We start from the raw sequence: 13,087 nt of genomic DNA, 5'->3' as shown, positions 1-13,087 counted from the left end.
TTAATGCCCTCCTGTAGTGTGTTGATTATTGTAAAGAAACTACTTTTGGCTTAACATTTCCAGATATGCACACATGTGTAACAAAGGTGTACCTCGTCATTAATATTTAAGTAAATTCTTCAATCCTTCTCCCTGGAAGTTCTAATATGTTTAAGTTCCTCCCATGTTGTTAGAATAGATTAAATTTTATCTGTTTGCATTCATGATTAAAATTTATTGTTAAAAATATACCACAATTGTAAAGTCCTCAATCAATGTGTCTGTGCCTTTACCCGACAACCTCGCCTAACAGACTTAGGTCTATTGGGGCTTAACACCATCCTTACCAAAAATCTCATCAGATTCTGAATCACTTACATTACTATAGTACTCAAGTTGTTTTTCAATCAATGTTCTTTTCTTATCCATATTGGGATATTTATAATTTGATTATAAAAATAATTATAAAACAACACACTGAAGAAAGACATAAATGTGATGCACTCAACTCTATATCTGATTTATTACTAATGAATTTAGATGCTCGGCTGTAGCAAAGCAAGTGGTCAAATCATGTCTGTGCATGAATAAATTCATAGTTTGGCTTTAGTGAAGAGTTGTTACATATACTAAACTGCCAAACGATCGCCTAAATATAGGGCTATTATATGGCTACTTAAATGATTAGAATAAAGCAATTTGTCATAAGAGGTAGGCGTTAGGTGCCATCTCATAAGTAAATTAATAATTAAAATTAAAAAAATAAATAATTTATTTAATTTTAATTATTAATTTACTTACGAGATGGCGCCTAACGCCTACCTCTTATGACAAATTGCTTTATTCTAATCATTTAAGTAGCCATATAATAGCTCAATATTTAGGCGATCCTTTGGCAGTTTAGTATGTATACTATTCGGGCTTTGTGTTGTTGTTGTTACATAAGCCAACAACAAGATAATTCATAAGATCTTTTTTTTTAAAAAAACGACATTCTATATACTTTTTGATGATTACTATGCACTATAATTAGAGTTTTTATAATATAATATAAATAAATTAAGTTCGCTTTTTACACCAGAATCCTGAAAAGTATTATGGAAATCAATGTGTAAAAAACATTTTTCAAAAAAAATAAAAAAAAAAAAAAAGATAATTTCGAAACTTATAAGCATATTTACTCACATATTTTAAAAGGTAAATCTAATAAAAAGACAACTTTGTTATGAGCTAATTAATTTCTATTACTTTACTTTTGCAGTTATTTAATAAATGTTCAAACATTTTCATCTAAACCTTTCAGTAATTAAGTAACAAAGTTTCACTGAATGAACTGCAACATTTCTGGTGTTATTTAAGCACATAAATCTTTTACTCTTTGCTTCCTATCTTGAATCTATCTTGTTGGTTGTTGAAACAAAACTTGATCCTTTAAGAAACTCCATAGAAAATAATCAATTGGTATCAGGTCCATTGACCTAGGTGACCATGAAATTGATCCTCCATGTCTAATCCATCTTTTTCCATCTCATTTAAAATTTACTTTAGAAATTAATTCAAAATTGAGTACTGGTTTTGAACCACATCAAAAACTGATTACAAATTAATCATTGGCAACTTTGAAATCTGTTGCAATAAATTTAGCTCACAAAAAGTTGCATTTTTATTAGACAGTTATCTTTCAAAATGTACAATTACATATGCTTATAACTTTTAAAATTATCATTTTTAATAAAGAATACAAAAATATAAAAAAATTTGGGTAGTTCAATTTAAAATTTGGAAGTTTCTCCCATCTTACGCAGTGGGAAAATGCACCAATCTTTATTTTTATGGCATTTAAAAAGACCTCTTAAAAAAATAAAACTTTTATTCTTAACATTTTTTTATTAAAAGATATTTTCTGAGTTACTGACATGTAACACCTTACATAAAAGTCACTACACACACACACACACATAATGGATCAATGAATAATCAACTGGGATCAATAAATAACCAGCCAAAAGCAAAAGCATTGCTTTTGGCTGGTTATTTATTGATCCAATTCTAACAGAAAAAACATTATTACTATAAACTTGCAACATGACTTAAAAATACAATAAATAGCAACAAACATTATTTAATAACAAAAACATTTTATAAATTTCCAGACTTTGCAATATTTTAATTATACAGATGTATTTATAGAAGTATATTTATACAGTAGAATCTCATTTTAAAGATTGTGAAACAACAGCTCCCACCAAATCAGTGTAATTTTACCTCTTTTTAGCAGATCCATAACTCAGAATAACAGATTTTTTCTAGTTCCATCTTCAGTAAACATTGTATTTTTTTCAACCTTTAATTAATAATTGGATGTTTATGGATATTAAATTCAAAAAAGTACATTGCATGCTGTGCAAATGATGCACGTAATAATTATGATTCTCATTGTTGCAGCCACACATTAATGCCCTCCTGTAGTGTGTTGATTATTGTAAAGAAACTACTTTTGGCTTAACATTTCCAGATATGCACACATGTGTAACAAAGGTGTACCTCACCTTTGTTAGACGTAAGTTCGGAAATATTGCACGTTGAAATCCTGTTCACGTAACAGTAACATTTCATACTGACAATGCCACCAAAAGTAGCCCACACACAAATGTTGCATCATCACAGTGTCATCAAACCAAACAAAGACGAATCAGTTTTTTAACATATCATGAAGTGCTAATGATCATACTTACTTTGTTGCTTTTTGGCTTATAATGTATATAGTTTTTGTCAGCTTTGTTATGGCATAATATACAATCTTGTAATATATATGTTTATATAAAATAAAGGATAGAAATCTGAAGAGATAATTTCGAGTACAGGTATTTTTTTTATGTAGGTGGTTTAAAAAATGATAATTTTTTCGAACAACAGATATTTTTCTGGGATTGTGAAAAGTTCATTGTTTGCAATATAACAGATTTTCAGGACAACAAATGATTTTTGGTGCCCCAAGTGATCATTAAAATGAGATTCTACGTATATTTGTTTTTGTTTCAAATGTAAAAAATGATGATAAAAACAACTGATAAAACTTGAATAAGAATTTAATCAACTATGTTGTTATAAAATAATGTAAACAACAGATTTTAAAATTTAGATTAAAATTTTATATACCTTATCTAAAACTGCATCAGTTAATGTGAAAAACTGATTGAGAGGTTCATTTATCTGAAATAAAAGAACACAGTGAAAATTAATTAATTGACATAATATGAAATATTAATTAATTAAGTATTAACATTTAAATCAATTAAAACAAGTAAAAACAATATAAAATGTATTAATTATTCTTATATATATACATACACAAAATGTTAATTAAAAACAAAAGAAAATTTTAATGAGAGTTCTTCTTTGTATATACTTGCAATTGCATTATATTGCAGTCCTAAGCTTTAAAAAAAACCATTTTTATAGACAAAGAAGAATAAATACAAATCTTACTTTATTAATGTTTATTTATGTTTATTTATTCATCATTTATGTTAACAAGAATTTTTTTGTACAATATACACAATCATACACACGCAGATGTATAGTCACTATCTAGGTAACTTATAATAAATAACTGAACAAAAAGAATCATATTTTAATGCTTACGATCTATATATATAGCTTGCAATAATTCATGTACATGAATTATGAAAATTATTACAGTAATTCTTTTTTTACTATAGAAGTTGCCAATTCTGATGCTAATATATCATTGGGTTTCAAATCATACTAAAAACCTACATTCAGAATAAAATAAAGCTGTAAAAAAGTTTGTCGTTTCATTAAATATGTCAAGTTTCAAATATTCTTTCCTATATTCAAATTCACTATATTTGCATCATTATTGTTTACATTTTTACATTAAATGACATTATATCACCCCAATAAATCATAAATTTATATTGCAAATAATTTAAGAGATTGTCCATAAATTATATGATGCTATTTTCTTACTTTTTCCATCTTTCCTTCCACTGCTCTGTAATGTTCCATAAGGCTATTACACATATTCTGTTTAAAAATTATTTAATGCATATCCTTGATCAACTCTCTTAATTGTACTAAGGAATATAATATAATGTAATGATAAGGAATATAAATAAAATAACACAGGTCTGCAAAAAAAATTTTTTTTCCAGTTGCATGAGATATTTTTGCTGAATTATATGTTTTAAAGATCAGAGATTCTAAAAACGTCTTCTGTAACATCTCATCACATATAGGTTTTTTGAAAATAAAAACAAATATTTGATAAAAACTTTTATTGATTACAATGAACTAAATATATTATATTTTCTTACAACTAATCAAAAAATTGTTTCTGATATTTATACACACTTTTAGGTCTACTCTTTTTTCTTATGACACCTTTTCTTCTTCTCTTTAATGCTTCTCTGAACTCATTTCCAATTTCCTTCTCTGGTTTCTTGATTGAGCATCCAACAGTAGTCAGCTAACATATTGACATCCCATTTTCCTTGGTAATGTCTCTCGATATCACAGACGTCCTGGTGAAATCTTTTACCTTGTTCTTCACTGTAAACTACCAAGTTTTTGGGAAAATAGCCAATGTGGGAGTGTAAGAAATGAACTTTTAAGCTCATCTTGCATCCTTGAGCTTCATATGCTACCAGTATGCATTGTACAATGGTTTTGTAGTCAGGGTCCTTAGTATTCCCCAAAAACTTATGCACTACATTCTTGAAAGAGTCCCATACTTCTTTTTCCTTTTCTCCCATTGTTTCCAAAAAGAGGGGATCAGGTAAAGGGGATGTTGACTTTTCATTGTGTATTCACCACAAACATAACAGAAGATGTCAGACAAAATTACACAACCTCTGCAAGCCATATTCCAGAAATAAAAATACAAGCACAGTAGCATTCGAATGCTGGATATAAACTGAGTGTGGCATTAGATGGCCAGTGAGATACTGAACTTATTTAGCTTGTTGAAACATGATCTAATCCAACAGCAGGTTGTTTATATTTATTCCTAGTATCCCAGATAACATGTCAAAACATGCTCAAGCTCACCAATAATATTACTCACTATCAACTTTTAACCTGTTTCTGTATGATCATGCAAACTTCCTCCTAACACTAAAACTACTTAACCCATCTCCCCCTACCACTACTCTCTTCAACAATTAACATTTTTATTTATTTATTGCCAAGTCCAGCTATAATTGATAAAATTAATGTGAGAAGTCTTTTTTTAAGGCCATTTTTTAAATAAAAAAAATTTTAAGTTAATTAACTAGGAACTTTACACTAAATACAAACAAAAACTTAAGTGTAGCAAAAAAAATTGACGAGATGGAATTTTTTTGATATTTTTTTCGTTTTTACCAAGTTGAAATCTATAAGAAAATGTATAAAAATCCTATGCAGTTTTTTACTTGCAGACCTGTGTAATATAATGTTCAGAATCCTGTGCTGTGTATACTGCACAGGGTATTTAACATATTATTACATTAATTACATGCAGGATTGTTCTGAATAAATTGGGTGCCTAAAGCAATCTTAAGAACAGTGCCAATATACTTATATTTCTGTAAAGATTATGACACCTTTTTAACATCCCTTCCAAATAACACAGAGACAACTTGGCACCTGAGGCAGTTGTTTCTCTACTTCATCTATTGGCACAACCCTGGTTATTCGCACAGTCAAACCTTGGGTGACGAACACCCCTGTTTATGAACAATTCAGTTTATGAACAAAACTTTGAATGCTATATTTGCTCCAGTTTATGTATGATAACTCAGTTTCCAAACAAGCTACTTGGCAGAGCCGGCCACTGATGGTCAACTTCCTATGTTAAAGAAAGTTGATGGCCCAACCAACCAATGACAGGACTACCAATTCAACAGTGGCACTGAGATTTGCCTTGTGTCATTAGACATCACAACACAAACCATGGATTACATTATTATTAATATTTGATTTCAATGTGTATTTGAGTAACATACTAGTTCCAGTTTTTGGTACACAAACCAATTCAATTTAGATAAAATTAATTAATAAAAACCATGTTAATTGACATTTGCATAATGTAAATGACATCCAATAATTCGTATTTAAAGGTGCTTAACTCAAATTAAATAACAAAAATTTATTAATATATTATATCTATATATATAATCAAGATGGGTTGATAATAATAATAATAATAAGCTCAGAGCTTAAATGGTTAGGAGTTGAAAGTTGAAATTTGGTACACAGTCACGCTCTCTGTTTCTCACTCTCATCTGTGTGGTCATAATAAACAAGAGCGAGAAACAGAGTGTGAAATTTCATCACTTCTTCTTGCCAAATATTCTTGCTGGCTCAGAAAATTCACTTGCTTGCGTCTGCATAGTCACATCCTAATGATTACCCCACTCACCCATAACCGCATTACATAATTTATAGACAACCCCTAATGTTTATTTCAATAAAAAAAAAATCCTATTCAGAAAAGTTTTAAATATACCATATTTACTCATATAAGACAGAGGGTTTTTATTCATTGATCACAGCTTCAAATTCCTAGGTCATCCCATACGCACGAGCAAAAGATTCTTTTCATTTTTGCAAATAATTTTTGTGAACCATGTATTTACATTTTTTACTGGATGCTTAACCTCTTGTATTTAAAGACATAAGTATTTTATCTGGGTCATTTGAATTGTCCTTGTATATTGTCAGGAGTAAAGATAAATAGCAATAAGAAAAGCAAAACTTTTGAATTGAATTCTAGATTGAAATTCCAAAAATCATATGGGAGCCCAATATAAGTTTTAATCCATTCCCACATGAAAACAGATGATTATTTTGAAATCAGAATTCAGAAAAACTCGTAAGTGTAATCAACGGAGAGTAAATTCGACTGTTAGAATTGGTAAAAAAGGTTTCTGATTGTCCAGCTTTACATGAACAAATTATGTGATCGATTTTACAAGATTTTTTCTCAAAGTTTAAAATGCCAGTAATTTTTGTGGGATAATGTGTGCATTTACATTCATTTGATATTTTACCTGTGATTATAAAAGAAATGAAATTAGAATTCTATTAATAAATCTAATTTTCTTTATTTTGATCTTTAAAGTCACACCTCATCCTATATGCAAGGTTGTCTTATATGCAAGTAAATACAGTAGATATTTACTATTAATCAAAAACTAGAAATTAAAATAGAAAATTACATGTTATTTACATGTAATATTCTTATTAAAAATAATTTACTACACAAATTTATCATGTTTGATTTCATTATATTAAAGTATATTATCAAAAATATAATTTCATATTCTTTTACTGAAATAAAAACTTTTAAGCATGAAAAATTTGCAAAGTCAAATAAAAATAAATGAAATACATATTGATTATAAAAATAATTATAAAACAACACACTCAAGAAAGATGTAAATGTGATGCACTCAACTCTATATCTGAAATTACCAACCAGATTATTTTCAGATGAATAAGTATTTTCATGTTTAAAATAAGCTTCTTTCTGTATGAACTGTTGTGCTCTTTCTCTCAAATCAGAATTCCATTTATTATTTTGTATAATTCTGTAAGATACATTATAAATACATGTGCTTTATAAATAAATATAGATTTTATTTAATTTATAAAATTGAATTATATAATATTACATATAAAAAATGTTTAAATTGCTTAGCAATAGTAATTAAGCATTACAGCTAACCTTGCTGGATGTGTTATAAAATCAATGTTAGAAGCAGCAGTAGGAAGCATATTTTGTTCATAAGCATTTTCCATTCTACTCTGATTATCTGAAGACTGCTCATTATTTTTATAAAGATTTTCTATAAATATATCAATATAATTTTAATACATTGTCTTAAAAATTTAGTATTAAATAAAAATATTTATGAAGAACAAATGCATCAATATATATTAATATACATTAATAAATATTGCTTTATTCATATTTGAATAAAATGTGGATAAATGACAAAAAAATTTATATAATAATATGGAGATATTTTTTAAGGTCATAAATAAAAACATAAGATCTTCACTGTCAATTTCAATAAAGATAAATGTATGGGGAAGTAATTTGATTCTTGACTGCACACATTACAACTGTGAGAAGCCAAGGGTATAGGTGTGTTACCTAAGTCACTTACTGCACAAATCGCAAGATTGGCTCACTAAACTTTTTCTAGGAGGGCTTTTATAAATAAAAAGGTTATAGGCGGCAAAGTCTCTATCCAACGTCAGGATAATGACACCAGTTAATCAAATTTATCGTACGCGGATTAACACGCACATTGGAAAGTGATGGAGATGATAAAATATTTTGATTCAGACATTTAGACCTTAATTTAATATAAAAACGAGTATTTAATAAACAAAGAAAAACTATACAATATGGAACTTCAAATCTGTCTTTATCACAGAGAGAGAGATTACAATTTCAGCTAAAATCATACTACCTCAGACCATGTTTCTCTTATCTTCTTCTTTAGATCATGTTCTGGACGAATGTTCTTATCTTAGGTTAATTCTTCAAAAACACATCAATAAACATATTCTTCTCTATATTTAACAACTTTATAACTCTATTAGTAGAAACTTCGGGATTCGGTTACAAGCATTGGCCGTGGGAGCTTATATGGAATACGTCTGTCCTCCTTGCGACCTTCTGGCGTACTCCTCAAAGGATACTAAAGAATCCCCTTTTTTGATGATTTTCTTCAATGAGAGAATTGTATTATTCCCACATGTTTAGGATGAGTGGGGTTTACAGAGGGGTAACTGGACTGTATGTGACTCAAAATTTGTAAAGATAAGGGAAACCAAAAAGGATGTCAAACTTCCATTGAGAAGGAAGTGACTTTTACCAGTTTCCTTCGTTTTCAACATTAAAACTTTTCATTTAAAATCAGAAATATTACTTCTAAAAATTTATGTATTTGACATCGATTTCAAAATAATTAGGGGGTGTGTCCAAAATCTCACACAACTGTTGAAATTTTTTTTATCAAATGCAAAAAATTTCAACCGGTTGAAATATTTATAAACAGTTAATAATTATTTATTATGCATTAAAATTTAATAATAGATAAATCATTTAAAAAAGAAAGGACTTTTTTATGAGACAGGAGAGATTAGAAAGCTATTAACTATTATTAAATCACATTAAAATCAAGAATTGAGAACAATATTCAAGAGAGAGAATGATAGAGGAAAATAAACAAATCTATGGTCATGATATTGAAAAATTTTTACAATATATTTCAGCTTATCTTATTCTTATCTTTATATTATATTTCAGCTTATCTTACAATATATCTCAGCTTATCTTATCATTGAGATTGGTTGATAATAATAATAAACACAAAGCCCAAACAATTAGGAGTTGAAAGTTTAAATTTGGTACACAGTTAGGTACATTATGAGAATGCACACTAAGAAGGAATTTATGGAAATTCCATCCTTCAGGCAAGAGGGAGAGGGTTAAGAATTACCCTAAAGAACTTGACTTCTACTGTACTATTTTAGATGTAATTTTTTGTGTTTTTGCAGGAAATCAAACATATTTTTAGACACATCTAAAAATTCTCTAATTGGCCTTGGAAGAGGGGGGACCTAATTCTTGCATCTGGTGAAAAAAGTAAAATCTGCTATATAACTATGAAGGTTAACTTACATAAGGGTTTATCACATCAAATGACCAATCTAACACAATTTAAAGAATTTTTAAAATGTGTTAGATTGAGCACTCAGTGTAATAAACTCTTATGTAAGATAACCTTTGTAAATATAAATCAAATACTACAATATAATTTAGTAGAAGGGTTAGAAGTACGAAATAATCTAATAATCTTAATCTTTGCTGTTGTTATTTTTTGCCCAAGCAACGCTGAGCTCATCTGCTAGTATGATAATAAATTTTTAAGAAATGTGTATAAGATGGACACTTAGAATGCCAGCAAAAGGCCAAACATTTAGAAATTGAACATCTATTTGACACAATCTTGAGACAGATAAAATTTTTAAAGTGTATTGACACTATGACTTGAAATAATTCCAAAATCATTTTTCCAAAAAAATCCATCATTAACCAATAAAATTATATGAATTTTTGGAATGTAAAATCATAATTTTGATTCATCTTTCCAAAAGGTAAGAGTTTTATCAATCTTTCAATCAAATCATTAATTATTTAATTTCATTCTTAATACATCACAACATTTTATATTATGTTGTGTAAAATACTGTGATATAGTAAGAATGAGACTAAAAGTTGTGATCATATCAAAGGTGCTATGATAATACAAGTTATTTTGTTGCACAACAATATCTATTCTTATACATGACATCAAATAAATTCAAACAATTCAATTTGATTTGCCAAACATTCAGGAATTGGAGTTGGCAGGCATTCAGAAATGAAATTTGAGTTGACAGAAAACATCATATTGTGAGTATAACTCTCATTCATAATAATTTTAATACGTTTGATCCAAAGAAATGTGAATAAGAATGAAACTTTCTTTGAATAATAAAATAATTGGCACAAAGCATAATTAAAAATTTAACCAAAAATTTTCTCTAATGGAATTAAAAATTTCTTAAAAAATATAGGAAATCATTTTGAAAAGTCACTTTATTTTTTGATTTATCCCTGTTCTAAATTTCTATTGAAATAAAGAAAAACAAATTTTTTAACATGTTTTAGACTAAGAATGATTTTATGATACAAAGAAACCTAAAAAAGTATTCAAATTAAATTGTTGATAAGATAAAAGTAAATAAATGGGATTTATGAGTGAGTTATCACTCAAACTTCATTTATTCACTTTTGAAATGAAAAGAAAATCAAATAACAAAAATTTATATCAATCAGTTAAAATATTTAAACTTAATATAATTTTCAAATAAGATAACACAAATTGCTTAATTAGTAAAGCAAGTTGTTACAAAATATTTGAAATGATTATGATATTATTGTTAATAAAATAAGTGAAATTTTGTAAAAATATGTATTTTATTCATTGATAAATCAAGAAATACTTGTTTTTTTAAAAATTAAAATACTTTACCTTTATGCATCAATTTTTCAGAAATATCATTTAATATATCTTCTTTTATAAGATCTAACTTTACTTTTGAAGTATTGTATTTACTTTGTATATTATTCAATTTTTTTCTATAATCTTTCAGTTGTGAATTAAAATCAACCTTCTTATATGGAACTAAATGTATTTCACTTGTAGAAATATAAACTGGAGATGTTCCTTTATCTGTCAAGTCAAAATTTTGATAAGAGTTATTGATATTTCCATCATTTGACACTAACATTACAGATTGTTTTGCATCATGAGGTGAAATTATGTCATCATTAATGTAGTCATTAGATTTTTCAGTTGTATGTTGTGACTTAGACAAATTTTTCTGTCTTTCATCTTTGTTAGATAATAAACTGATAGGAAAATTACATTTCAGATTATCATCAACATTTGTATTTTCATTATAATAATTTCTTTCATTTTGGGTTAATGTTGAATCAATGCTATTTCCAATCTTCATTTCAAGTAATCTATTTAAAAAATTAGAAAAAAAATTATATTAGTATTTAAGATAAAATTATAGGATTTTATTTTTCAATTAGTTTTTNTGTTTTAAGCTACGGAAGAAAAAAATAATTTTAGAATAAATCAAATGCTACATCATAATTTATAATACATTTAATGTAACTCCTTTCCAATGAATATTCAAGAATAATCTTGAACTCTAATGCTAACAATATCAGTATTTCCTGTAATGCTCTAGTTGAGACAGTTGCTATTCAACATATATATAAAAAAGAAAAATGCATTCTTTCTCTTCATTTTTACATTCTTTTCACAGTCTTTAAGGACAGTTCATACTTTGTGAGAACAAAGAGAAAACAACACTAAATTGATTTACACTTTGAGCATTATTTGTGACATACTTTTGTAGTGTGCGAGAAAAGTAAAAGAAAGAATGTAGTTGTTCTTTATATCTGAACATGCTGTTAATCAAGGACAATGATATAAAAAAAAAAAAAACAGGTTTATTGACACATTTTATAATATCCTTGTATTATGGATAATACGTCATATGAATATAAATGATTCAAAATATGAATTAATAATTTAAATCTTGCATAAAATATTGAAAATGTTCTTTGGCACCATCTTTCTTAATTTCTTTTTAACAGTTTATAATATTCTTCATTCTCTTTGTTTCAGATTTATTATAGGCATATTTGTCCTCTTTTAAGCATTTTATAAATAAGATATGACTTCTATAAGCAGTTCAAAGTATATTTGGGCCACTTTATTTGAAACTAAAAGTATTACAAGATCTATTGTTGTTTCAAAGTATAAATTCTTGCAAAAATAGAAACAAACACAAAACAAAAATTATCTTCTCTTTTCTGTTACCATGAAGCATGAACTGATCTTAATACTCATAATGTAGCAGTATTCTAAGTAAAAAAAAACCTTTTTTAAAAAGAGTAAAAATAGCTAAAAAGGACATGGAATTATTAGAACAATAAATCTTTGTATTCAATATGGAAATAATGAGAAAAAAAACCAAAAATTTATATATATATATATTTATTTATAACTAATTAAAAATATTCAAGGATATATTTTAATGTATGCAAAAATAAAAATAGCAAAATAGTATTTGAAATAATAAATTTCAATTATTATTATTATTATTATGTTGGCTTTTGTGAGTTATACTCGGTTCACACCGGTGGCTGTGTACTATGCCGGACCAGAGTCAAGGCATAGCAACCAAAACAAAACTAAAATTAAATAAGTGTGTCAATGTGTGTGTGTCTGTATTCAGGAATTTCCTAACAATATGGCATGTATTCAATATAGTGGCCTTCTGTAGTGTGATGTATGTATTTCTACTCAATTGTAATGTTCCCAGGCTTTTGTGTAGTGTGTGTGGTATCACACCTGTACAGGAGAGAACAACAGGTACAATAAGCACCCTATCCATCCTCCACAGATGCCTTATTTCCTGGGCGAGTTCTGTGTACTTGCTAATTTTTTCAGTGCAT

General features: G+C 27.4%; 1 protein-coding gene across 5 annotated transcripts in view; it reads right to left on the bottom strand.

The window, feature by feature from the left end:
• Nucleotides 1–3,102: 3,102 nt before the first annotated feature.
• Nucleotides 3,103–13,087, bottom strand: part of LOC111626771 (interaptin-like) — a 120,840-nt gene continuing 110,855 nt past the window's right edge. For 3 of the 5 annotated variants that reach the window (XM_023370263.1, XM_023370261.1, XM_023370262.1), the window contains exons 14-17: nt 11,082–11,578; nt 7,715–7,835; nt 7,445–7,577; nt 3,103–3,192 (exon numbers count right to left, since the gene is read on the bottom strand). In XM_023370263.1, coding sequence (XP_023226031.1) covers nt 3,118–3,192; nt 7,445–7,577; nt 7,715–7,835; nt 11,082–11,578 — 826 coding nt within the window. In that variant the 3' untranslated portion in view covers nt 3,103–3,117. Of the gene's footprint in view, nt 3,193–3,560; nt 3,756–7,444; nt 7,578–7,714; nt 7,836–11,081; nt 11,579–13,087 lie in introns of those variants that run through there. The other 2 variants (XM_023370264.1, XM_023370266.1) reach the window with 2 other exon arrangements.

The sequence above is a fragment of the Centruroides sculpturatus genome, unplaced genomic scaffold (genome assembly GCF_000671375.1).
Source record: "Centruroides sculpturatus isolate CEXI.00-Female unplaced genomic scaffold, Cexi_2.0 scaffold542, whole genome shotgun sequence".
In the NCBI taxonomy this organism is placed as follows: Eukaryota; Metazoa; Arthropoda; class Arachnida; order Scorpiones; family Buthidae; genus Centruroides; species Centruroides sculpturatus.
The sequence above is the reverse complement of the archived record's forward strand: the minus strand, read 5'-3'. Positions and strand labels throughout refer to the sequence as shown.